At 41.8% G+C, this 23,098-nt stretch overlaps 1 protein-coding gene across 4 annotated transcripts in view; it reads right to left on the bottom strand.

Moving 5' to 3' along the window:
• LOC115794142 (plectin-like) overlaps positions 1 to 23,098 on the bottom strand; it is a 105,577-nt gene that overhangs the window by 29,567 nt on the left and 52,912 nt on the right. For 3 of the 4 annotated variants that reach the window (XM_030749460.1, XM_030749458.1, XM_030749461.1), the window contains exons 2-3: positions 4,618 to 4,679; positions 945 to 1,034 (exon numbers count right to left, since the gene is read on the bottom strand). In XM_030749460.1, coding sequence (XP_030605320.1) covers positions 945 to 1,034; positions 4,618 to 4,679 — 152 coding nt within the window. Of the gene's footprint in view, positions 1 to 944; positions 1,035 to 4,617; positions 4,680 to 6,936; positions 7,423 to 23,098 lie in introns of those variants that run through there. The other variant, XM_030749459.1, reaches the window with a different exon arrangement.

Genomic DNA, 23,098 nt, shown 5'->3' with positions numbered 1-23,098 from the left:
AATGAAAATTAAACATAAAACATGTTTAACAAAAAGACAAAATCTAAAATCAAAAACTATGTACAATTTCAACTACAATGGCAGAGGAGGAAAAGTTCTCCAACAAGCAGAATCCAAACTAAATGTTTCTTGTATATGTTCACAGCGGCTACATGATTAAAGCAAGGCTGTCAGCAAAAGAAACAAACCAAAAAAAGGGCCAGCAAAAAAAAAAAAAATTAAAAATCATGGCTTGACGTCTGTGGATACCATGCACAGCCAAATAACCGAGGAAGTGCTGCAAACCCACTCACCAACCGAACGCTCCTCGCCATGTCTCTCTCCCTCGGCTAGCCCCAGCAAGAGCAGTGCAAAGGAGAGGAGGCGAAGGCCAGACGGCAAAGATCAGCACACACAGCGGAAGGTTAGAGGAAGGCAAACGGGAGAAGGAGGAGTAGAAAAGGAGACACGTCGATCAGATAGGAGCACAGTTCACAAACGCACACACACACACACAGTCCAAAAGTGGTGGCAATGTGCTACTGCTATGGAGGCATTCCGACGATGAGCAGAGCTGAAGCTGATGAAGGGCAGCAGCAGAAAAGCTTTCGTACAGATTTGAATCCCAGGATATGAAGTAAGTAAGCATTACAGAGAGCAAAGTAAGAATCAGATAAAAAAAAAACATGGCTAATGATATAGAAAGGAGGAGACTGCAGATTTAAAAGGTGCACGGGTCAATAAGAGGTCTTTGTTTAGCAAAGCTCAGATCAGGTGAAGCCCTTGACTGACAACTTGGCTGCATTATTTTACAATTTGTTGCCACAGGGATGGCATTCCGGTTCAAACTAATTAAAGTCATCCTTGTATAGTCAGTCAGGATTAGGTTTAGGTGTGGATTATAAAGAACTGTTAAAGCATATTTGTCACTTTGACAAAACTCTAAACGTGAGGACCGTACTCACCAGTGTTTCCCCAGAGAGGACCTCCAACAGCGAGATCAGGTTATGTCCATCTCGAAGGTCTTCATACAGGTCTGTCACATGACGCTGTGCCTGCCACGGGGAAAAAAAAAAGGAAAGCAGAGGATACGTCAAAAGGATTCAAGATACGATCACTTGGAATAACCTATCCCACCGGAGATGGTGCAGTTTACAATTTTACTGCAAAAAGTTAATGGCCAAAAGTTTGGTTTAAAACATTTTCAGTGTCATGTACTGCAATTTTTCTACAGTGCTTTGAGCTTTCTCTAAACTAGCACTATTCTGCACACGTCAGGAAAGCATAGCCATGAGCAGCCGATCCTGACTGCAGGCAGCTGTCACCCTGAGACACGATGGACAGGACTCTAAACAAAAAGATGGATCATTAAGGGTTAAAAAAAAAATGATTAAATTCTTTGGATTTCAGTTAAATGAATTCATTGTTTATCTAAGAGATGCATGGTGCAGTTGCAACCAGACAATAACAAAGCAAGTGAGGGAAAGCAAAAGTGATGAGGGAAAGATATGATGGTGCCAGGGAGCTCAAGCCTGGACAGTAAAAAAAAATAATAAAATAAAATAACACATGAGGGGTGGAGCAGCCTCCATGCAGTAAGATGCTGACACATATTTACACATTTACTGCCAGCACCTACCTCTACCTTCCAATGCTGGCGATGGAGAAGAGATGGATGAAGAAAAGGTAAGAATGGAAACGAGAGAATGAGAAAGAATGAGAACAGAAATGAAATGAAATGATAGTGGGACTTTAGAGGGTTTAATGATAAACATGATGACAGACTGATGAAAAACACAATTATTAATCCACTTTTTTTTTTTTTTTTTTTAAGTCTGTAAACATAGTAGTCTACTGGGTGTGTGTTTTCCATGTGGGAAACTGAGGCCTCAGCCCTAAAATGGAATGAAGGCATATTTTCCCTTGCAAGTTACAACAGTGACTGATTTATCTTGGCAAGAATTTCAGCACCTTCCGACCAGCCGTGCATCCAGCCTGTGATATGCTCCTCCCTGCCTACAGAGAGAAGATGAAGAGAAGTACACCCTGGAGCAAAATTAAGTGAAGGGAACCAACACTGCTGCCACTAGGGTTCACTGTTTGCACAATAAAAGCCCTTCCTACTTTATAGGATAGGGTCCAATGTGAAGTCTGCACCCTTTGAAACTGTCTTACTGAATTGCACATAAAGCTCTCTTCAGTCAGATTAGCACCTATTTACACAGCTAAATGATGATGAGCCAGTCTTCCTTTGTCAAGTAATGCATGCTGTGATTTGCAAATAGCTCAACGCCCTCTATCTAGCTGAATCTAGCACAGTCATCTGTCGCCACTCCTCAGTTACTTTGTACTGCTGCTGAAAGGTTACTAGGCAAGCTGCACACTCAAGAGTGGAAAGGATCCGCTTTTAAGGACAAAGTCATTGCACATGGCCGACAGTGCCTTAAACCGGTCCCTCCAACTGTCCGTGTGATCCACTGTCTGGAAACAACATGCTTAACATGACTCAGGTTTTACGTCATCTTGTGGAGTTCCTCTAATTTTCTTTATCCTTCATCTGATAGCCATCCATACAGTGCAACCTTAATATGCAACAATTGCAACATCACAAGCAATTTGTAGGTATCTACTAGAAAACAGATGTTTATCCCATAGCTGGTTTGATGTTTCACTCTTGTCTTACGCAAGAAGAAGAGATTTACTGAGCAGGATGGGGGAGGGTGTAACCTTCAGTGGCCCTTTACAGCTCTTCACAGTTGCACCCAGCCTCCAGTCTGCCCCTGTCAAGCCAACCATTAAGCCATTAAATCAGTTTAACAGCAGTTTAACCTCAGCAGAGCAGTCCAGCAGATTCAAACATAGTTTAACACTTTCCCTGCCTAACATGCGCCTTTTGCTTCTGTGAGGTTCTCTACAGAGGGCTGCGGGTGGCAATAATGCTCTTTTTTTGCTGCTAAGATACAAATAGGCAACAGACAAGTGAAAGTCTTAAAGTCATGCAGTGTTGCAGTATGTGGGTACAACCGTAGCAATAATATTGATGCGAGCACTTATGTAACTCGCCATGCATCAGTGCAAGCCTTTCGGTTTAAGGCGTGCACAGATGCAGGTACAGCCGCCTGGATCCAGCAGTCTGTGCAGCACATGCGCTACCGTTGGCCTAACCAACCTCAGGCTCTGGGCCCAGACCAGATTTTGCCTCTTCAGAGGGAGCTAAGTGAGTCCAGATGTCTGTGACTCACGCTTGAATATTCACAGCGGACACTTATGAGAAACAAGAGGGAGTAACTGAACTAGGTTCTCATACAGTGGTAATAGAAACCTTAGCGCTGCACATTCATGGAAGGGATAACACTCTCTTTGTGCTCTTTTTTCCCCTCTCTTGCGCCATTAAAAAAAAAAAAAAATGTCTCTGAAGTGAAGCACTTAATGGCTGTAAATGTAGCGCTGCCAATGGGAGTTTTGTGGAAGAAAAGTGGCATAAGCAGGAATATTTTTAGTACCCTGGGAGAGGGATATTGTGTTACGGGGGCTAATCGATCACTCCTAATGAGGAGCTCCAGAGTGAGGAGTATAGCTCGTTTGACTTAACTCGCATTCTGACCTGTTTATGTGAGCCTTCAGGCCATAGATTGAGAATAGTAAATGAGACAGGTGAGACTGGAGGAGTGCTGATGGATGGCTTACACACATTCTCAACTGATGACAGACGGGACTTCTGGTAAGCCTCTCCATCACGGTGCCCTGCTAGTGACTGAGTGCGAAACAAGGACTGTCTAGCTAATGTATGTTTTTATAAGTGAGAGGGCCGGGTGTTGGTAATGATTTCTGCAGAGATGCTAACAACGAAAATCCACTACTAATCAAAAGTATGCTGTCTATGTAAATATATTGTAAAAATGCTATGTAAAATAAACCTACAGGAGTAGTGAGTCAATAACCCATCACACAGCATAATTCTTGCATCATAAATACAAACTGAGGCCAACTATTTAAAATAGTAATTACATGTAAGCCACTATCTCCTTACACCAATAAGGTTCTGGGTTCAAATCCACAAGCCAGCTGGGGCTCCTCCATGTGGAGTTTGGATGTTCTCCCTGTGCCTGTCTGCAGGTACTCGTGCTTCCTCTCACAGTCGAAGGACATGCGTGTTAGGTTACTTGGTGAATGAGTGTAAATGGGGGTCTGTCTCTCTCCGTTAGCCCTGCGACAAAATGTTTAGGGTGTACCACGCCATTCGCCCTATGACAGCTGGGATAGGCTCCACCCTGAATTGGATAAGCAGTTATGAAAATGGATGGATGGATTGATGGATATGATGATCATAGTACGTGGACATAACGTCAGAATATATGAGCTGCAATATTTATTCAACGCTTGACGCAGCCTCCTGCCGCTCACTGTACAAACATCTGCAGTTTGACACTTGGAGCACAAAGAGGGAAGTTTACTCTTTGATATCCACCTATGGTCATTGTGAAAGAAAACACACATACACGTGTCTGAACAAAAGTGAAAATTGTTGACACTCTCCTGTGACATCACCCCCCCCCATACCTTAGTCATATTATGGATGGTGTGTACGTGTGAACACAGAAAAAGTGTAACACAGAACAATCCAGAAGAGGTCCTTACCTTTATCAAGTGCTTGTTCACCCATTTTGTGAAGGTCTTTTTCTGGACTCGATCTCGTTCATCTGCAACACAGAGCGACCGCGGTTAAACATCAGATTTGTAAGAGAAGGAAAAGTGTGCAAGAGGTGCATGATTAATATGTTTCTACAGTGTATTCCTAACAGCAAGCTAAAGCGGAAATCCCTAAGACTTGTTATATCTCTATAGAACAAACGCACTTTATCACTGGGTGGAAAATGCCTCTTGTGCTCCTGTTCAAGCCTGCATCTGAGTCAGGGAACCCATTCACTGTCTGCAGATGCACTTCTGTTGTCTCGAACACGGGTTTGCAAGGTCATGTCTCACTCTATGACACCACCGGAGCTCTTAAGACGGAAACAAAAATGAAAGGATCGAGGCTGCAGAGGTGAAACGTTAAAGTGTGAAGATCCTTAGGCGTGATAACCACAAGACATGGCATAACTATTAGAGCGCTATTATCCGACAAGAAAGAACAAGATCTAGGCGTGGGATCCACCCACTAACATAACAAACCTTCATACTCCCTCCTAGTGCTGTGGAGTTCAGGTTAAAAAAAAACAAACAAACAAAAAAAAAAAAACACACACACACACACACACACACACACACACACACACACACAGAAGGCGTGTCAACTGCAACATTTATTATGGATACAGTGGAGTTTTCTCTCATGTGACCTCACATGATCTAAAAGTTGTGGTTTACTCAATATTCAGACGTGCTTCACCCACCTTCCCTTCAGCTTATGCCAGAATGCCCCACAGACGCGCCACCAAGTCGCCATCTTATCAGTTTTAAAGGGAGTGACCAAACTGTCTACATATGTTGACACGCCCGGCAAAGAAAAGCAAAGGGCAGTGATTCAGTGCGAACACAGCACAGGTGCCCAGAGGCTACTTTTTTTTTTTTGTTTGTTCCTCTCCAGAGGGAGTGTTAACTATGACTCCTGGACAACTCTGTTATGGAACTGGGTTGCCATGGAAATAACATACTAAGACCACCAGACCTTTAAACCTCCCAATTTTTCATCTAGACCAATGAAGACAGTTTATGTAACTGTGTGACCTCCACGGTTCTACTTCCTCTCAAAGATGCAAAAATTCACGCAAACAGGAAATGCAACGGGTCGCACCTCGAGCCGCCACTGACTGCATCCTGATTGCACTGTTTTCAACTAAATTGCAACACTTTTCATGTGCACTTTTCAAATGAAGGTGAAAGTCAAATCACCACACGTCACCACACACAAACGTGCTTCCATCAGGAGTGAAGTCTATGGTCCAGAACTGAATATGATTATAGTGGAAAAAATCTGCTGTAACTCAAGTATGATTAATGGGATGTGAAGCTTACTTAATGCTTTAACTTCACTACATTTCAGAGGGAAATATTTTACCTTTATTTTAAATTTACAGGTAATAGTAGATTTTAAAACTTAAGCAGTAAATACTCAGTAAAACAGTTATAATAATGCCTGCATAATAAATGCTTTTATTTTGATACATTGTAGAAAATAAATGTAAAATACAGTGGCATTTTGTGTTTGGATCTGATTGAAATGATATTTTTACTTGAGTAAAAAACGTAAGTTTTAAGGTTTGTATAGGTTTTATGAGGACCTGTGGATGGCAAAGCAAATCTTTTACTAAGACTTGATTCTGTAGAAACAGCTGAGACTAAAAATATCCATTTTCACAGGAATGCAGAACAATGTGAATGAGAAAAGGAAAAAGCTGCATGATGCATTATGTGACACCTCATTCATTTTGGCTACAACTGAAGAGAAACAGACTGTAGCTCAAGTGATTCACTTCTCCCCAAAACACATCAAGCCTGCCACACAAGAAAAGTTGTCAATGGGCTTTGCTGCCCAGTGTGAAATGAGGAAGCTGCAGACGCATTAGGAAAGGGGAGTATCTTCCTTTAAGCTACTCTGCTGGGGGAAATACTGGACAGCCAGAATAGCTGGATGAAAAATAATATGCACCTCATGATGCATGCCCATGACTACAATAAACGCAAACAATCAGCAGCAAATTAAAAGATCATCATCTCCTATGAATGAAACAAAAAAAAAAAAAAAAAAACAACATTCACTTTCACATAATCATTTTCAGGCTCTTGCAGACAAAGGTCTGCAACCTGGACTCTGCCCATTTGGGAAATTAAAAACACCCCTCACCCCTTCCTGGAAAACCACTTAATTCGTGCCCAGCGGCTCTTCACACATGTGGAAACAAACAGATCAAGACTTGCGATAAAGCTAGTTTCCATTAACTGCCACCATACTGGTACCTTTCCTGCCGTCCATGGCCTTCAGCATCCCTTGGTAGTAGCCATCGTCTGAAGGTGTCCTCTCTCTGCCAAAGCTGTCAGAGGAGAAGTTCCTGTACCTCTGTTGCTGAGAGGTCATTGTCACCGCGTGTCAGCGCACAAAATAATAATCCTAATGATAAAATATCCTCGGTGGTCTTCCCCCTCAATAGGAACGTTTGCTCTTTTTTTTCACTTTTATCTGTCCCTCCAGCACTACAGTTGATCCCAGAGTAAGAAGTCCTACAGCCACAATCCACTCAGCGCTTCACAAACCTATGATTTCTCTCTTCTTCTTTTCCTGTCTTAACCTCTTCACTCCTTCACTGGGTTCGGCTCTCCCTTCTCTTTCTTCCCTATGTTTTTTTTTCACTCCCTTTTTTCCTCTTTTCTGCTGCTCACTCTGTTCCCGCGAATGATGCCTGTGGGCTATGATGTCTGGGCCTGTCCTTATGTGTGATGTGCAACTGTGTATTAGTGGTGGCCCTAGTCTGTAGAGGACTCTACACACCAGTGGGGTTTGTGTGTGTGAGTGGGTGGGGCTCTAAACACACGCCTACCTCTTGCAATGTGAGGCAAAGAAGAAGAAGAAGAAGGTGGAGAGGCTGGTAAGGGGCGAGGTGTGGCAACCTGCATGCACTATCACTTATTCACCCAGCTTGCGCAACAACAGACACACACACCAGCTGAGTCAGAGAACGCAATAAAGAGTCATAAAAAAAAATGGTGCTCGTGACTTTTTTATGTTTTACATTAATTTGGATATTGAAATTATTGAGATGTCCAACAAGATCCTAAAAAAGGTAAAAAGAAGGAGTTTTCTCAGTCTCTCTCACACACACACACACACACACACACACACACACACACACACACACAGAAGCATACACATCTCCGGTTAATTACTTCTTATGCCCAGCATTCCTCATTCTTTTCACATTAGGAGTCACTCACTGGTGTAGAAAGAGATGAGATGGGCAATGAGATCGTTTTGGGAAATGCTGTCATAAACCCCACCCTGAACATCACTGATTTACTGAGAGATAGAACAGCTTATGACTCTATGTTTAAATGCGCCTGTGCATGTAATTTTTTTTTTTTTGAGTACTCGTGATGGAAAAACACATCCTTTTGTTTATTTAAGTCTCCATGTAGAGCATGAAGTGCAGTATGTCACACTCAAACAACATATCTTTCCCCTTCCTATCTCATGAATGGAAAGGTTTGAGTCGCCGCAGCCAGAACTCTTCTTTTTTTGGCTATTCAGCCAAAGTCACCTTCATTTCTCAACTTAACTACACATTTCCTGCTCTGCAGTATTTAATCCAAACAAATTAAGGAACAACAGACGCATCACTTCCTCCTGTATAAACCACATGAATCTGCCAGGCAACTAAGAGTTTTTTGGAACGGCAAATCAAATAAAGCAAGCAAAAAACATCTGGCCTCTTTCTTCCCCTTTTCCTTTTTTTTTTGAAAGATTGTTACTTTAGAAAAAGAAAAAAAACCATGATTCAATTACTTAAAAAGCAAATAATAGACAGAAATGTATTATATTTGGCATTCTCACTAACCAAACTCCCATTAATGCCACTCTGCTTTAGCTCCTGTTGCAGTTACTGGGAAGCAATCTGCAGAATGCAGCCTGAAGATAGAGCCAAAGGAGCCATTCACACAGCAATATATATATAAACTGGTGGCACTATAAACTATGAGGTTAGACTGAAGTAACAAAATGAGACTTATTACTTAAGATTTTATTATTTCTTATTTTAAAAGCAACATATGCTCACTATGCAGTTGCCCTCATCACATAGTTCCAGCTCTGTGTCTAAAGTCCCACATTTATCATTTTATCAGAAGGTTTAAAGCCTGCTTTCATAACAGTCCCCTATAGTGTGGTTGTAGTATGTGCTGACAGCTGAGCTAGAGGCCAGGGTGTGTCTTACCCTCTGCTAAATCCTGCCTCTCTGTAGCCTCAGGGTGGGTATATATCCCATTTTCTCCACCATGACTGACATCACTTTATCAGGCATCTAAAAGTACTTTTTTCCCTCCCCTTCCACAGTGCAGTGCATTCAACATGGCCTGTGTGAACATGAAGGCACTTAACATGTCAGTGTGTGTGTGTGTGTGTGTGTGTGTGTGTAATGCCCTGACTCATTTGAGACACGCTAGCAAATTTGGAGACACACCTTTCTAGTTTAATACATTGTCTAGGCAAGCTGCAGAATTAAGGTGCGGTATGCGGGCAGGTAATTAAATCTGAAAGAGGAAAGGAATCCTATCAAATGCAGAATGTGCTGTAAAAAAATACTCAAAGTTTTAAAAACGCCTGTACAAGATCTGATTAAAAAAAAAAAAAAAGAAATGGCTTTCCAGTTTATCAGAGGTGCAGAGGCAATAGCAGATGGTAACAGACCTCAGTGACAATCTGGCGGGGAAACACATACCAGCACCTACTTGAGCTCCAGTTCTGACCCACACTGGAAACACTATAGCATGGGAGACTCGAAAGGAAACGGGCGAAAGTGTGGAACATCTTAGTCATAAGAGCGTTCCTCTTAAAAAGGAGGCATATCATTAACGTCTCAACATGCTTATTACTGCTCCTTCATCTGGTTTCATCAAAACCAGATGGAACAGTTGGGCTTTTTATAAGAGCGGAGAGTGTATGGTGAAAATATGGGGAGTTTTTTTTTTTCTCTCTCTCAATGATATGGTGAAGATTGATGATGGACTTGACAAGGATAACAGTCTCCTTCCCACAGTGCTCTTGCATGTAGTGCTAATACATGCATTAGCTGTACATGTTATACCTGCATGGTCTGTGCCTGAAGCTATTGTGTGCATTTGGCTCAAAGCACCCTTGTGGCTAAATGTATGTTTTCATATGATTCCTAGTTGTTTTTTGTTAAGCTCTAACTATGGCTAAAAAAGTGCTATACAAACAAGTTTATCATCACACATGCTGAGATACCTGAATGAGAAAGAGCCACTAGCACGGCTGTTGAGTCTTACGTTTGTCACCAGTAATACAGCTTCTAATTGTGAAAATGGTTCAACTCTAACTTGATTCAACAGGTCAGTAATATTGGGTCTATATGCCTTTAGTTGATACTCATATTCTTGACACGGTTGAGCCTTCCACCACTTAAAACTACAACAACCTTTATTTAAGCACTTGGGAGCGACAGAGCAAAACAAATTAGAGGACAAAGGAATTCTAGGAATGTGTCATTATGGTTTTTCTAAGTGCTGATCTGCAGGGAAAATACAACGGTTTAGCCAGAGGGAGGACGCACAGCAGTCCTCTTTGCTGAGAATGAAAAAGCTGCGAAACAGGATTCGCTCCCTCAGTTCAGGTTACATGCCTTTCTATCTTTCTCTCCCATGTTTATAGCGATATGTGGTCGCCACACCTTTTTTTTAAAAGGAATGGCGATAAAACTAGGAGCAGCCTAAACACACCCAGGATTATGGCACAGGTTGTTCAGTAATGATAAAGAAGGGTATGAGCTGTTTTGCAGTCGAGCGGAACCAAGGAGAGCACAGAAGTTACGCTATTAGTTATAAATGTGTTAAATTGGCCATTACGTGTGATTAATGCAGTGCTGTAGTTCTAATCCGCTACCTTTTAGGATTTCTACATTTTGAATCTTTATTCAGGTAGATATCAGAGTTGATGCTGATGGATCAAATGATTTAAAAAATATTCAAACAATACATTTCTGTTAAAAACTCATCCAGATGACACAAGAGCGGTTTTTTTGTTGTTGTTATCACCAACATGGATCTTCAGCCCGACAGCAGACTTTAGGTGATGTAGCTCTAGTGATGATACTGCAAACCCAGTTTAACTCAGACTCAACAAGCCTTTGGATTAGTCGCAGCAGCTGAGGTTTAAAATAGCTCGGTGCTGAGCGTCAGGGGCCTCTGTGGAAAGCCCCACATCTGGGGTTATGTTAGTTGCTAACGTGGAATTTGGGTGATGGAGAAATAACTCAGTTAGCCTGACGGGCACACAGCGGCTAACATTTAAAACAGCATGTGCCTCCCTCTGCAGGACACAGTGCCGTAACTTGGCAGAAAATGCACATGTGAACAAGGGCGTGTAAAAGCGTGTCGGCTAAATTAGTCAAATGTAAGTGAAATAACACAGAAGGGTGAACGGCTTTGTTTGAATTAATTGGATTGAAAGCTGGAAAACAATTTAAAAACATCAAATTAAGTGTAAATCAAAGAACATTTACTGATCTTTTCCCTTTTTTTGTGTGCAGAGTAGTGTGTTTTTAATGAAGAAAAAAAAAAAAAAATCAGCAAATTATCAGAAATTAGGAACTGTTAATAGCAGTGTTTGGCATTCTGCCCTTAAAAAAGACTTTAAAGAGTTTTTTTTTTTTTTAAAGTTGTTATTAACGTAAAAGTTTATGACCCGATTTAAAAATCAGTGGCAAACGCACCTGCTCTGCACTACAAAATATATTCTGTCTTAATCTCAAGCACATAGTGTAAGTTATTTTTAGTTTCTATTAATCCATCAGTATCACATGTGGTATTTCCATCTGCCATCTCACCCTCAACACTTTTCTGTAAATGTGGGGGGAAAAAGGGAACTTGAGACGTTTCTATGGCAACATCCACAAACATACAGCACCATGTTCTGCAGTGGTAACCATTACTGACTCTTACTCATGGTTGTGTTTTTAGGCACAGAGACAGAGGGGTTTCCCATAACGGACTATCTGAGGAAAGGAAAACACCACCCTCTCCTCACACAAGGCCTTTGTCCTCCACCGGCAGAGGGTGGTGAAATATTCTGACCACTAGATAGCGCCAGAGTACAACCACACCCAACTTCTTTCTAGGTAGGCTCTACAATTACAAGTTTGTGTAGATTCTCAGTCATCCAGGCCATTGTAGTCTCTGGAGCTTGAAAAAAAGGTGCAAAAAATAGACAATAGCACACTATCCTATCCTATCAACTATCTGAAAACGTTGGGGGTGCTGTGTTAAATGTAAACAGAAAGAACATTTGATGATCTAATAGTTTGAACCATTTATTTAAATAAAATGTTACAAACACAACTTGTGTTTAGAAAAATGTGTGATCATTTTTGTATTTGATACCAAGAAAGAAAGAAAGAAAGAAAGAAAAGAAAGAAAAGGTTGGGACAGGAGCAACCAAAGACTGGAGTTAAATAAATAAATAATCACTTCACAACAGGTCTGTAACATGACTGGGTATAAAAAGAGCACCCCAGAGAGGCTGCGTCTTTAAGTAGTAAAGAAACTGCAAAGATTTCATTATCTATGACAACATACACTCACAGGACACTTTATTAGGTACACCTTGCTGGTACTGGGTTGCCTTCAAATCAACCTCCATTCTTTGTGGGGAAGATTCAACAAGTGCTGGAAACATTCCTCAGAGATTTTGATCAGTTTTGACATGATAGCATCACACAGTCGCTGCTGATCTGATGGAGGCACTTCCATGATATGAATCTCTCGTTCCACCACATCCCAAAGGTGCTCTGCTAGATGGAAATCAGGTGATTGTGGAAGCTATTTGAGTGAAGTGACCTCACTGTCATGCTTAAGAAACCAGCTTGAGCTGATCTGAGCTCTGTGACATAGTGTCACTGCTGGAAGCAGCCATCGGTGGTCACTGTGGTCATAAAGGGATAGAGGTGGACAGTAACAACACTCAAGAAGGCTGTTACATTTAAATGCTGCTCAGTTGGTACTAAAGGGCCCAAAGTGTGCCAAGAAATCCCGCACACATTACACAACCAGCAGCAGCCTGAACCACTGATACAAGGCAGGATGGATCCATGCTTTCATGTTGTTTATGCCAAATTCTAACCCTACTATCCAAATGTGACAGCAGAAATTGAGACTCATCAAACAAGGAAACATTTTTCCGATCTTCAATTTTGGTGAGGCTGTGAAAAGTGTAGCCTCAGTTTCCTGTTCTTAGCTGAAGGAGTGGCACCTGGTCTTCTGCTGCCGTAGCCCATCTGCTTCAAGGTTCGACATGTTGTGAGTTCAGAGATGTGCTTGCATACCTTGGTGGTAACAAGTGTTTATTTGAGTTACCATCCCCTTCATATAAAAGCAGTTGAAACAGTCTGGACATTCTCCTCCAGCATCAACAAGGCATTACTTAAATCACCTTTCCTCCCCATTCTGACTAAGTTTGAACTTCAGAAGGCTGTCTTGACCATGTCTGCATTTCTAAATTCATTCAGTTGCTGACATGTGATTGGCTGATTGGTGAACACGGTTCATGGCTGAATCCACAAATTCAACTTAAAACTATCTCACAAAGAAAAAAAGTCTTCTCTGGGATTCAGCTCCTTTAAGATGGATTGAGGTAAAATGGGGAAAACCACAGACTTCCCAGGGCCATCCAGCTTACTATCCTTGCACAGTTGAAAACCCAGCATCAGTTATGGTGCCAGGGTTCAATAATGCACATGGCATGGGTAACTTGAGACACCTTTGAAGGCATCGTTAACATTTAACAATACAGGTTTTGGAGCAACTCATGCTGCCATCCAGACAACATCTTCCATTTCAAGTTAATGTCAAACAACACAAGTCTTCAAATGTGGTAAAACGGTCTACATGCTCCACTGGCCTGTGCACAGTCCAGACATGTTACCCATGAAAAACAGTTGGGCCTTGATGAAATATGAACATGGCAAAGAAAACTGAAATCCTATCAAGCAAGAAAGGGAAAGCCTTTTACTACAGAAATTAAACCATCAGTTCCCAGAAATTACAATCCCCAGAGCTCTGTTAAAAAAAAAAAAAAAAAAAAAAAAAAAGAGGTGAAGCAACAGAAATATGATAAGCTCAACATCACATTACACAGCGGCAACAAAATTATTTGCTTTTATGAGAAAAGGGAATGTAACAAAAGAAAGGAAAGTAGTTTAACCCCATATGATACATGCTGATCAACTATTCTAGAAGAGTTAATAATGTGTATGCTACATGTATGTTGTATATGAGTTATCACTTTCTATAGAGACATCTTAGATTAAAATCTGTTGTTACAGCTCCCTGCTTTACTACAGAGAGGCACTTTCAGCAGTTATGGTGGTTTTTCCATTATAACACAAATATATTAGAGCATGCAGTGAGTGTTTAATTGGGGGAATATTGCTATATATTAAAAAAAAGCTGCAAAGAGTCTCTAATTAAACCTGTTTACAAGCATACAACTGCGTTAAAAATCACCATTTGGAAATCATATATCCATCATACATTTGCCCTTTTACTTCTTCAGTCTCTCAGAGCAGGACTGTCTAAGAACATCCATGTGACACTCAACACAATGAAAACAATCTGACCAAACTCCTCCCCAACAAAGTCAAGTCTCAACACTCACCTACACAACACATCTTACTGTACAGGTATCTGGTTCGTTCTTCGTGTGAGCTCATCTCATGCAGATAATTCCCTCGCTCAAGGTTATACATCCCATCCATCCTGATCCTAATGGGTATGCACACAGACAGCCTTTTGTGTTTCAGGCAAGCTTTGCCATCTGGCGTGAAGAGCGGAAACGGGAACAACTTTCAAACAGAAAGAGGTTTCTTTAAGGGGGGTAGGGCACAACCCAGTGCTCTGCCCTGCCTCCACTTATTTAGAGACAAAAGTGAAAGACAATAGACAGGTAATTCAGCATAATTTTCATAGTATGATTGTCCTCTTCCTTTATTCATCTGGGTAAACATACCCGTCCAGTGAGAACTCTTACAGAATGTAAAACTGGAACCAAGACTGTGCTTTGTTGCCCTTCAGTCATTTATTTATCAAAGCCTCATCATCCAGAGTCAGTTTTCAGTTTGTCTAAGCATTAAAGAGAAAGGTGCACCTGCAGGCACATTGGTTTGTGCGACTACTGTTTCGCTTCACTGCAGTTTTAATACAGCAAAGATTAATATTATATCCTATCATGTTACCATTAGCATTGTAATGCCTTCAGTTCTGTCTAGAGCCAAGCAGAAAATATTCAGGCTTAACAAATTCTTAGCTATGCATCTTAAAACTAAATACAGTGAATATGGTAAATATGGTCTGACACATGCCCCCGCCATCACCAGTTTACTTTAGGATCTGGCAATTTAGGACTAGGAGCATCCCAGCTGTTCCAAAGTCACATGTAAAAGGCAAACTTAGCTAAACATGCGGGATTCTCTTCTTACAGATCATTAACCTCTGACCCAGAACCATACCTCTGACCAAGAATGGATCTTATCACATAGGACACTGACCAGAATCATTACTGCGGAGCAGTTTCAGTTTACCTCCTTGGTTTCTTTTTACATGAAACATGACTGTTTTGACATCAAATAAAAGCGCTGTTGTTAATAATAACAACTTGCTAGAATGTCTGAAACAAGCTGTTTTAACTCCCTTCACTGTCCCTTAAGGTGCTTTCTTTCGATTGGCTGCCCCTCTCAAGCAAAAGATTTATGGGTGGAGCTTCTGTGCTCAAAGCTAAAACTGTGTGTTAGAGATGATGACCACAGTCCCCTTTAATGGGGAGGGGGGGGGGGGGGGGGGGGGGGGGGGGGGGGGGGTCACAGAACTGGATGTGTTTCTATGATCTCCATGCAGCTCATAAATAAATCAGTTCTATATGAGTTTCATATAATTCTGTGTCCCATCAGAGTTTGTTCATTATTCTCAGAGGATATGAGGACTGTAGCCAAACCGGCTTCCATGAGCCCCTAAGAGGAAAGCGTACTGTTTATTTTATGACTCATGCCCACTGGTTTACTAGTGCCAACCACAGTGGTGAAGGCCATTTAGACTTTTTAATATACACTCATGGGACCTGGAAAACACACACACACACACACACACACACACACACACACACACACACACACACACACACACACACACACACACACACAGAGACTGGTGTAGTATATGGTGAGGAGTGAGTGGATTGCAATAGAATGGAACTCCTGGCTGTTTCCAGGAAGAATGCTGGCTTTTCCATGAACCAGGCCAAAGCCACAACCAGATTTCAACCGCCACAGCCCACACAACTCTGTGAGGGCCCCCCACATGTAGCTCTAAAGTAGCATTTGCTTGGCAATTAAATATCATTCATGCCCTTAAATGACACTGCCTTGCCCTTGCGTGTCAAAAGACGATGTTACACTTCTGGACTCCTACAGAAGAGAACTGTAGTGAGAGCTTTCTTTAGCTAAAAGAGACACATGTTCAACCTGTTATGCATGAAAATTCTCAACCGATCGTTTATGCAAAGCAATTTAATGTCTCATTAATAGTCTGGTTCCACAGCACTCATCACCCAGTGTGAACATTGAGTCATTCTGTAGCACCTGACGATTGAGATACATAAAGTATATCCTTTAGCAGTATATCCATGCTGATTTTGGCAGTCTGTGTGAGGGGTGAACAAACACAAATGAAAGGTTAAAGCTCAGGAGGAGAATGCAGAGTGAGTCACACAGAACATTTACAGTTTAACTCAGCCACGTCCCCCCTCCTCATGATCTTTCAGGCAACCACATTCCATACTGGTCATCAATGGAGTAGAATGCCAGTATCCACATTTCCACCTCTGCATGCACACCCAATCATAGTCAACAGCATATAACAGTACTCAGACCTGCTCTCACTCCGTTAATAAGTGATAGTTCACACCAAGGAGCTAGTGAATGGACAGAGGACAGAGCTGTCAACATGCAGCATGGGCGCCAGTGACAACAGGACAGCTAAGACCAAAAAGCCCCATGACAGGTCTGGACTGAAGAGAACAGAACAGCAGGAAGAGCAGCTGCATTAACGCTTCAGGATCAAAGGCCATAAAACATTAGCAGAAAGGACATCGTAGAGTAAATGTTAGGGCACTGAATTAGCTAAAGCAACTGGACATCAAATATTATATTAGTCATCCTGTCCTTAGTATACTGAGGCAAATTTTTAAAAGAAATATTACACTTTGTGTAAAGTAATATGTAGGTCAGTGTAATCTTTGTTGTTCCCTAAAGCGCCATTTTAGCCATGGGAAAGGACTCTTTATGCCCTGGGTTGGTGCATCTCAACCAATTTTCCTATTACAGTCATTTCACAACAAGCACCTTCCTTTGAGCACTATCTTAGATTGATAACACCAACACTCACACTCTTTAACTTTAACCAATGAGACATGACACTTAGGAAACAATCATCAGTTCTAGTGCGCAATTAGGAGAAACGAGGGTCTGCTGCTAAATTCAACTTATTCAGTGCAATCTTTCTGGTTTATGCTCCAAGTTTAGTGTGTTAGCATGCTAATATTTGCCAATTAGCACTTCTTGCGTGTGGAAAAACCGAGGCTTGGAACAGTGTTGGACAGACTAATAGTCAGACGATGGCTTAAAATTCAATTGAGTACTTTTTTTGGGTTTTGTGTCAACAATGACTCATGCAAAGCCACTGGATCAAACGAAATATTATTTAGTATAGGAGTACACCATCTGTTGGCTCTACTCTGCGCACAAAAGTTACATTTATCCAGGATAAATCAAAGATGAACTCATCAAAGTGTTGATTCATGCATACAGCAATTCATCTCTTTTGTAAAGCTATCTGCTTCAAAAGCTGCCAGCTAGTTCGGGGACTGGCAGTGCCTCAAATCAAGCAGGTGTACTGAACCACTAAGACTTATGAAAGAAACACAAACTTCAGCAAGAACACACATCCGCACGCAAAACCAGACAGAGACATACAGAGGTTGGACACACTCACCCATTCATATTCAAATGGGTGAGTGTGTCCCATTTTGACTGCCATGCCATCTGGGATATATGGCAGCATAAAACTAGCACATTAAGGCCTGGTGGCACCTTTGACCTGTCACGTATGACAGGTTTCAAGGCTGCACATGACTTATACAGAGGGAAAACATGCTACATGTGAAGTTGCGTGTACGAGAGCCTTAGCGTTAGTAATGTCACCTCTTCGGATCAGTATCGCTAAGGCAACAGAGCAACAGAAGTATCAAAATGAACATTTAATGATATAATCTCTAGTCAGATACAGAGAGGAAGACATGCAGCAAACAGATTTTCTGATATCTAGCTGCTTTACCCTGAAAGTTTCAATAGCTTGCATCCTGCCTTGAATACAATTAGGGCGACTCAAAATGACCAGCCAGGGGACCCAGTGGGTCCTGGGTGGCTTTGTGAGCATTAATTTGGACAGAGATAACGTAGAGGGGATGAAGAGATGAGCCTTGTGACAGGTGGGCCTTCACTGGGAGGGATGGGAAGGGGGTGGGATGGCAGAGGCGTGGCAGGGACATTTTAAACTGCAGGATTTCCCCCTCCCTGAAGCTGTTACTGAAAGTTCTTCTCCTCCTGATAGTTCAGCTGTTTTCACTCCTTTAAGAAGCTCTGCATACAGCTCAAGTCAAAAGCTGTCACATTAGAAAAAGTGCACAAAATCAGAGGACCAGAAGGTCTTGTAGTAATCTAGCTTTATACTTAATCTACAATTTGCAAGCAAGATGAAAAGAAACCAAATCCTGATTTCTCTGATTACCTGATGCACCTCTGTGAATCATTACAACAAATACCACAAAACTGCTTCCTGTTCATCACCAAGGATGGGCATGCTGCCTGCATTCTTAGCTAATAAGTAATTTCTGGAGAAAACCCAATAAAGAGAGTATAATCATTATTTCGTTAGGATATTTTTGTTTATCTGAAGGAAAAGGGCTCTGTTACTGCAACATCCTTCAAAAGTCTTATCGACAAACAGGACACGATGAGCCTGTGAAGTTTTTTGTTTGACAAGACATAAAAAAACAACGCCACAGTTTGGCACAGTGAGATCATTTTTATTTAACACAATAATTTTGTGGGTTTCTTTCAAAATGTAATTATAATGTAAGTAAAAAATAAATGTGGCACATCAGTTGCACCATCTGGATTATCATGTTTTAATTGAAATAAAAAAAAATTCTATTAATTGCACAGAGCTAATTTTACAGCATTTTGAAATAATCACATATAATCTGTATAAGTCACTGCTGATTGTTGACATCCATCAGATGTCACAAGAGGTAATGGTAGGGGTGGGGGGTAAAGCAACCCCCCCCTAATTCTTGTCCTCACCCTCCTCCACTTACGTACCATCAAATTAAAAAAAATATACAGAAGGCAGCCAAGATAACTGAGTCACACTGTGAACAACTTTAAATATGGAACACAACCCATGCTGCAGTGGCTGAAGGTTGCTGTTTGTGAAATGCGAATGTGTGCGCCTCTGTCATGTTAGTGTGAGTGTGCGCAAACACTGGGAACACAACAAGACTTCACACAAGATGTTTGCCAAAATCCAGACAACAGTCATCAGCCAAGCAAACTGTTAGACACAAAGACATGACACAGCAAGCCCGATTGTGTGACCTACCAGGTATGATCTTCATCTAAAAGACGGTTCAGAAGAGGAAGACAAGGGTGAAGAGGAAAAAAACAACAAGCTGGACAGAGGGAGAACGAGGAGAACGAGAGAGGCTCCTGTTTGTTTGCCCTGACTGCCTTGTTTCTCCCTGGTCTTGAATTTTGACAAGCTGTCCCTGCTGCTTGAATCCGTCAGCCTGCTCTCCTTTGGCCAGGGGAGGAGGGACGTCACACCAAGCCTGGGGAAAGGGGGTAGGGGTGAGGGGTTCAGAGGGGTGAGAGGGGTGGGTGGCCAGGGGGTAGAGAAGGCTGGAGCTGACTGGGGGTTATAAATATCCACCAGAGCCAGATGATCACACGGTGCTCACACTTAGAAACTGATGGAAGCGCTCTGGCGGGACATTTGGCTGTCCAACAAGCAAACCCTCCCTCCTTTCCTCCCTCCCTCTCGCTCTTCCTGCTTCCCTCTTTGAGGATGATGGCGGCAGCTTTTTTCTGTCATATTAAGTCACACCTCTCACCCAGAAAACAGATCACATGTGAGAGCTCTCTTGGGCATAGCGGAATCAAATCATTTAGAGCTGATACTGTCAGCACATACAAAAGTACTCATCACGAAAGTACCATGGGAAGCAGTGAAACACCATAGACTGGCTGATACACTGATAGGGCAGAATACAAGCTGAATTTAAACACACTAAAATACTGCAACTGGAAGGGGAAGTAAATGAGATGGATTAAACTGGATATGATGCAGTAAAATGCAGTTTAGTGATGGACAGTTTAGAGGGCGAGGCTGGTGCACTCAGCATTCATCCCCTTATTGCTTTGGGATCATATCAATGCACAACATTCTCTAAATATAGTAAGTTCTATTATATACACATGGCTCGGACAATTGTAGCGCTGACAACTGGCTCCATTTCTCTGCAATGCTTAAAGCAGCCCTGTCTGGAGAGCAGTGTGAGGACTGCGTTCTGTCATGAAATGTTGACATTATATATGGAGATCTTACAGCGAAATGAAAGCAGCTCTACTGAGAAACCACTGAGGAGGTTTAGCCAGGATCGCAGGGAATTCCTCCATCAACATCCTTACGCGCAGCAATCAGGAACTCCTGAGCTCAACAGGCATTTTACACACACAGACACATTAATCACGTTAGAACACATGGCTGAAAGGTATTCAAAGCATATGCCCTGGGGGAAATACTGCTTGTCTCACTTTTCAGCCATATTGTGTAGGGCAGACATTCATTCTTGTAAACCCCCACCCCACCCCCCACACACACTTTAATGTTAACGAAGCAGTTGAGAAAATACTGAAAAAAAAATGAAGGCTTCATGAACTTTCAAACGAGGCTAAAATGAATCTCAAACTTCCATCCCACTCACAAAACTGAAGTCACATTAGTCAGTTCCTATAAAAAGGTCCAGCATGCACCCTGGGAAATGACTAACATCATAACCCTCTTGGTCGAACCCTCAATATATTCCACATGTTATCAATCCTGTTTCCACAGTTTGGCCTCGTGTGAGTTAACTGTTACATTACTACAACAGACCCCTGACCGTGCATCACTATCCAGCCTCCTGTTCCAACTGACCATTAAATCCGATATCAAGCCCTCTGTGCACGTCAGTGCGGCAGTTCAAAGTAGCAACTCAAACGCACAACCAGCTGCTGGAAGAAGATTAAGTTTCACTTTGTAAATCAGTGTCATAAATATTCACTTGTTCTGACTCCCGTTCTATACTTGTGCCACAATTTTACAAAATTACACTTAACCCAAGAAGAATTCATCTCAAGTTTCATTTCGGTTTAAAGTACTGCTGTTTAAACATCCCTTAGTTGGCAAAATGTTAGCTTGGTTCTGCCCGCGTCTCTAAAAATTTATGACATGTACACCAATATGTTCTGACACTCCAAACAAACTATCAGAAGGGGTTCCATACGCAGAGTCAGCAGTTAAAGATAGGGCACACCAGCTAAGGTCATTTACTTTGTTTTGAGAGAAACAGCACCGTGGGCCAAGCAGCCCAAACAGCAGCGGGAGATTAAGTTGCCAACTCAGAACACAGTCTACTGATAGACGCCATGAGTTATGAGTTTGTCTCTCATTTTTTCCCTAGTTTTTTTTTTTTTCCTCTCTTTTTTCCAGAAAGGTCATGCTCGTGAACCAAGCTCCAAAATTTGCAAATCACCCGGATGAGTCACTACATTAAAATGAAGTGCCACCATAATGAGAGGCACAGAGCTGCAGCACACTGTAGCTGTTCATTTGTCCAATCACGCAACTATGCACCAGGCACGATTTCAGAGATGAAAACATGGAAGACCCTCAGTGGCACATCTGTGATGTGATTTATCCAAATTGTGCATAGTGCCACGTGAAGCACGGGTTTAAATGGCATGTACAGTACATAGAAAAGAATTTTTACTGCACAGCTTTAGCTTAAGGTCATTTCACTCCTTCCATCCAAAAGAAAAGAAAAGGGCTACATGCAATGTAAACTGTTACTATGAAATTTAAACCAGTTCAAAGTCCCTGTTTTGAAAGCAACATTTTTGTGGCACAAGTCACATTTCGTGAAATATTTTCTTTCTTCCTAGTTTCTGCATCACTGATGCAAAGCAAGCTGGAAACCGAAACTGGAGCAGGACAAAAGTTTGCACACCTAACTGCAAAAAAAAAAAAAAAAAGTCAGATGTGAGCTGAGCCCACTGACATTTGATAAAGCAACATACCAAGAATACCACACTATAAGGAAAAAGGTAGTAAAATCAGTGTTCCTGGAAACCACTACACATACAGTACCAGCCAAAAGTTTGGACACACTCGTGTATGAGTTGTACAGAAGGTGCACCATCAGAGCTTGACAACAAAAAAATAAAACCGTGGCTTTCTCATTGCACGATAAACATGAGTTACTTTCAAAGACTTCTGAGTGGAGCTGTATTGTTAGGTCTGTGTGACAGGGGAAAATGGTTGTTAATGGACAGCAGATGTCAGCAGTGCACTGCTGTGTCTGGCGTGTGAAAACGTCACAGATTAGAAAGACCTCCGAATTAAAAGTCAAATTAAAATCTTTGTGATCACTCACCACTGTGATTATCAGCACTGCAAGTACAAGACAAGCTTCACCTTGATGCCACACTGCACTGTAGAGCAGCAGAGTTCTGCTTATAATGAGCTCTACATGTGGTTGTGCTTGTGTATGGGTGTCACAGAGTTTTCATCTAACTTATTTTCCTGATGAATAACGCAGAGCGAATCGAGGAGCCAGGCTGCTAATTGAATCCAGAACGTGTGTCACGTGTGGATCCAAACAAACACACCCAGGGAACTGTGAGCAAGCTATTCCAACTTCCTGACTATCTGCATGTTGCTCACACCCTCAACAGACAACGCCCCAGACGAGTTTATTCTATACACTCTCTTAGAGATACAAAGCTGCACATGACGGTTAAAGTAGCAACTTACTCCGCTTGTGGAAGTTGTGAAACATTACATATCATCCAAAACATTGGAGTCACATGAACATGCTGTATCGCCATCACGATTTAACATGACTAACATGAGTTTCACTTCAGCAAAAGCTAACCACAGCATCATGTGGCACCTTTTTGGGTTTTTTTGGTTTTTTGTGGAGCTTTTATTCCTCAAAACCAGCAAAGGAGGATGGCATACAGTGATG

Source organism: Archocentrus centrarchus, chromosome 16 (genome assembly GCF_007364275.1).
Source record: "Archocentrus centrarchus isolate MPI-CPG fArcCen1 chromosome 16, fArcCen1, whole genome shotgun sequence".
Taxonomy (NCBI): Eukaryota; Metazoa; Chordata; class Actinopteri; order Cichliformes; family Cichlidae; genus Archocentrus; species Archocentrus centrarchus.
This window is presented reverse-complemented; position numbering and strand designations above follow the sequence as displayed.